Source organism: Pteropus vampyrus, unplaced genomic scaffold (genome assembly GCF_000151845.1).
Source record: "Pteropus vampyrus isolate Shadow unplaced genomic scaffold, Pvam_2.0 Scaffold180, whole genome shotgun sequence".
Taxonomy (NCBI): domain Eukaryota; kingdom Metazoa; phylum Chordata; class Mammalia; order Chiroptera; family Pteropodidae; genus Pteropus; species Pteropus vampyrus.
This window is the reverse complement of record NW_011888961.1, coordinates 67,751-72,284: the sequence shown is the minus strand read 5'-3', so window position 1 is coordinate 72,284 and position 4,534 is coordinate 67,751. Positions and strand designations below refer to the sequence as shown.

Below are 4,534 nucleotides of genomic sequence, written 5' to 3'. Positions count from 1 at the left end.
AAATGGGAAAAGTCTTGTGAGACTGAGCCCTTAACCTGTTTGATATGCACTAACACTGGATAGTTAGTGTCAGAATTAAATTGTTGGACACCCAGCTGGTGTCAGAGAATTGCTAGAGAGAGACACAGATAATAACAATATATAATTAAATAAGTAGATATTTAAAAGGTGTTAAATAGTGAAAGTACCAAGAAGAAAAAATAGAGCAGAGGAAAGAATAAGGAATGTGTTTTGGAGGGAGAAATACTAAGTAGGCTGGCTAGGGAAAAGACCCATGAAAAGGTTACTTGAGTTAAGAACTCAACTGTGTAGAAGAGCAAGCTATGCTACTAATTGGACAAGAGGGAATAAATAGTGCTTACAAGGGCCTTGAGGTGAGGACCTGCCAGGTGTGTTCTAGGAACAGTGAGGAGGCTGGTGGGGCTGGAACAGAGAGGATGAAAGGGAACATAATGGATAAATTCAGAGAGGTAATAAAGACCCTTGGAGGGCTTTCTCTGTCATAGGTTTTAAGACTGGCTTTTATTTTAAGTGAGAAGAGAAGCCATTGGAGGGTTTTGAGCAGAGAGTGATTTCATCTGACTTTGGTTTGACTAGAGCACAAGCAGGGAGAGTAGTTAGGAGGCTATTGCAAAAATCCACATATAAGTGATGATGACTTAGAACAACATGATGCAATGGAGAAATTGAGAAGTATCAAATTCTGGATATACGCTTACTTTTTTGGAATATCTGTGAAATATTTCATTTTGTGGTGGTATACACTAATTTCAACTTTCATATTTTTCTAGGTTACAGTTCCTCTGAGTCATCTCATCAATGCTTTCCATTCACCAAAAAGCACATCTGTTTCTGTCAGTGCATCAGTTTCTCACAACCAGCATCGAGATCTGGTTCTTGAGCATGAGGCTCCCAGCAATGAGGTAATAGTTTTGACCCTGGTTGTGTGAGAAAGCATTTTGATTAATATGTCACAAACATGTTTGAAGTCTCTTTCTATATTTAGGAATTTCTAACAGGGTAATTTCTGTCATCAATTTAATTCCTTTGAGATTAAAGATGTCTCATTCTGACTTAATTGTATAGATAGAAAAGTTACTTTGTTTTATTCTTTAACATTTAATTATAAAAAATTTCATGTGGCAGTAGATTTCATTGGTATTTACTTCCTAGGTTACTACTTGTGTGGCACCATTTAGATATTCTTTTGTGTTGCTCCAATATTAGCGGTAAACCCACAAGTTAACTGACCATAATGCCTCCTGAGTCTCAGGGAGGACAGTATAGTAAAAAGTTATCATCGACTGCCTCATAGGAGACTTCAGTGTAATTGCACAGTTAGAATGAATATAGGTACTTGAAAGTGAAATGTACAAGCTATGGCATAACTTTTAGTATTCAGAGAATTATAAAATCAGTGTTGATTGGGCTATAGGGAACTCCCACCCTAGGAATCCTTGCATTTACAGATTTATTAATAAGACAGTTGCTTGTAGCTCAGAATACATTTTTTATAGAAAACATAATCTGTAGTTAAGTTTCCCAAAAGCCTCTTTTAACTCATATATAGCTTATGTTGTTAGTCCTACTATTAGGGATGGTTGCAAAGGACAGTAGAGGAGGAGTTGGGGAGTTAGTTTTAAGATAAAATTTTAATTAGATGAAAAGTTTGTCTTTGTCATCTTCATGTTTTCCTTTTATACTATTTGTGCAATTCTTCTTGCCTCTTTCTGTAGGCATTCCATTGTCTCACTATTGTCCTGACACACTTTTCCCAAAATAGAGTCCAAGAGACTCTATTAATGAAAATACCACGTGCAGCAAAATTATGTTCATTTCTGATATTTTGGAAAATATTATGTACGTGGAAGAAATGAAATTCACCTGTGAACCTAGTCCATAGAAATAATTCTGTTAACCTTTTGTGCTTATATTTCATATCTCTTCTACTTTTATAATAATTGGATCATACTACAATACTCCTTTAGATTCTGCTTTCTTCATTTAATAGTCTTATGAACTCTTTATGCCATACATTTTCCAAATTTTTAATGACTTCAGAGTGTTCATTGTATGATGTCACATTGTTGGATATTGTTTCCAATTTTTCGTTGCGATAAACAACACCGTTTTTACTATCCATGTTGCTAAATCTTTGACTTTTATCAAGTAAAATTGCTAGGTCAGTAGTGAAGTATATTTTCGGGGCTTGAAAAGTAGCTAAACTCTAGAAGCCAGTGTTGAGGTTGAGTAATGATCTCAAGTACAGAACTGGTGTTCTTAAACTCTGATAGTACTCTGATTAGTCCTATTTTTTGTCTTCAGTGAGTGCTTGTTACTGCTTCACAAACATTTTCATTCTCTTTACCTCGTCTCTACTCTCACCTCCTTTGCTATGTGGTAACTTTGCTTTCATCAAGCCTTGCTCATCCAACATCCACTTCACAATGCAAGCAAAAAACCTTCCTTTCAGCTTTTTCAAGCTACTAACACCTTTTTTCTTTGCTTTCAGACTTCATGAAAGAGTAATCTGAACTTAATTGTACAGTAGTCCCATCTTACCTGCGGGAATACCTTCCCAGACCCCCAGTGGATGCCTGATACTGGAAAATACCGAACCCTACGTATACTATGTCTTTTCCTTTGCGTACATACCTGTGATAAAGTTTAATTTTATAAATTAGGCACAGTAAGAGATTAGCAATAATAACTAATATAAAGTAGAACAATTCAAACCGTATACTGTAATAAAAGTTATGTGAATGTAGTCACTCCTTTCAGGGGATCCCTTGCTGAAGTCTTCCTATAGGTGCAGCGCTTTCTAGCGCAACACATTTCCATCAGTTGGAAGACGTTTTTTTGTTGGTATTTCCCACAAATTTAATGCCTTTTTCATCTTAACTAAGCACTTACCATGCACTGTGGATATAACTTTTGCAGTTTGAGGTTCTACAGCAAAACAAGCACCAGTTATTCCCCCTTCACAATTTCATGGTTAGAAGATTCATCCTTATTGTAGATCTCAGCAACTCTCAGCTTATAATTTTTTAAAGTTTCCCCATTAAGTTCAGAACTTTTACCTTTTCACTTAAAAGGAAGCACTTTATGGCTCCCCTTTGGTGTATGTGAATGCCACCATCACTACTCCTGCACTTTGGGACCATTACATAGTAAACGAATAAAGGCGACTTGAACACAACCACTGTGATATGTGACAGTCTGATAACCAAGTCTACATTCTTGGATATGATAACCAAAAGGGCTGCTAAATGACTTACCACCAGGGAGCCAAGATGCTGGACAGAGATGATTCATGGCCTCAGGCCTGATGGAGCGGGTGTGAGATTTTATCGTGCTACTCAGAAAGGCATACAATTTAAAACTAATGAATTGTTTATTTCCAGAATTTCCCATTTAATAGACCGCCATGAATAACAAACTACAGAAAGTAAAACTATGGATAAGGGAGGACTCCCGTCCTTAGTAAACTTTTATTTACACTGCATTCCATTATAGTTTGGCTACCACTTTTACCATTTTACAGATCTATTTTGCTGAAGTCAGTGTTGATTTCTCTAGTGCTATGTACAGGGCTCTTTGAAAATCTACATCTTTTTCAACTTTCTGTAGCATTTGTTAACATATACTACTACTGAAATACTCTCTTAAATTGAGTGATAACTACATTGGTGATAGTTTCTTTCCTCTTTCTGTATTGATGGCCATTTTTTATTGCCAACCTCTTAAATATTGGGTATACTGTGCATTTTTCCTTAATCTAATTTTCATTATGCAAAATTTCCCAGGTTATGTAATCTATTTTTATACCTTTACTTAACATCTATCTATCTATCTAATTATCATCTATCTATCTATATCTATATGCTCATAACTCCAAAACATCTCCAACCCTAAAGTCTCTAAAGTTTTAAAGTAACTTATCTAGTGGCTTGTTAAAATACCCTTCTGGATATGCTTTAGGGATGTTAAGATTAAGATGTCCAAAACTGAGCTACTCCTCCAAATTCCAGTATATTTGATCTTACAGAGGTTTTAGCTCCTCTTTATCAATCTTGGTCCAGCCAAGAGAGAGAAACCACATAGTCATTTGAACAGTGAACATTTGATATAAATTACTGTAATTTTTTACTCAAACGTTTTAAAAACCCTTTTTTTTTTAGGGGATTGAAATAACAAGGGATTGGCTAGTAATAAGTACAGAAAACTCTAAAATATATAAGACTAATAGATATAAGGAGCAGCCAATACTCCTTGGACTCTGGGTAGAGCTTCCCAGGAAGAGTGCTCCAACCCCAGACTGAGGTCTTGACCTTGCTGGAGAGAACATGGCCTTGGCTTACCAAATGGCAGAGAAGTCACTGCGGTGACATTCAAGCTGAACTTGATGGAAATCAGCTCTTCAGGGTACCAGGGAAAGCTGATCATGGGGATGTGACTAACTGGAGGAGCTGCTGGATACTGTTGGCCACTGTGCAGTGCAGGGGGCCAGGCTTTGGAGGAGCTGCACAAGTAG

At 36.6% G+C, this 4,534-nt stretch overlaps 1 protein-coding gene across 1 annotated transcript in view; it reads left to right on the top strand.

Annotated features, from left to right (window-relative positions):
- The window catches only part of YME1L1 (YME1 like 1 ATPase), a 49,422-nt gene that overhangs the window by 6,965 nt on the left and 37,923 nt on the right, over positions 1 to 4,534 (top strand). Inside the window, exon 2 of the mRNA XM_011370997.2 lies at positions 792 to 923. Coding sequence (XP_011369299.1) covers positions 792 to 923 — 132 coding nt within the window. The remainder of the gene's footprint in view (positions 1 to 791; positions 924 to 4,534) is intronic.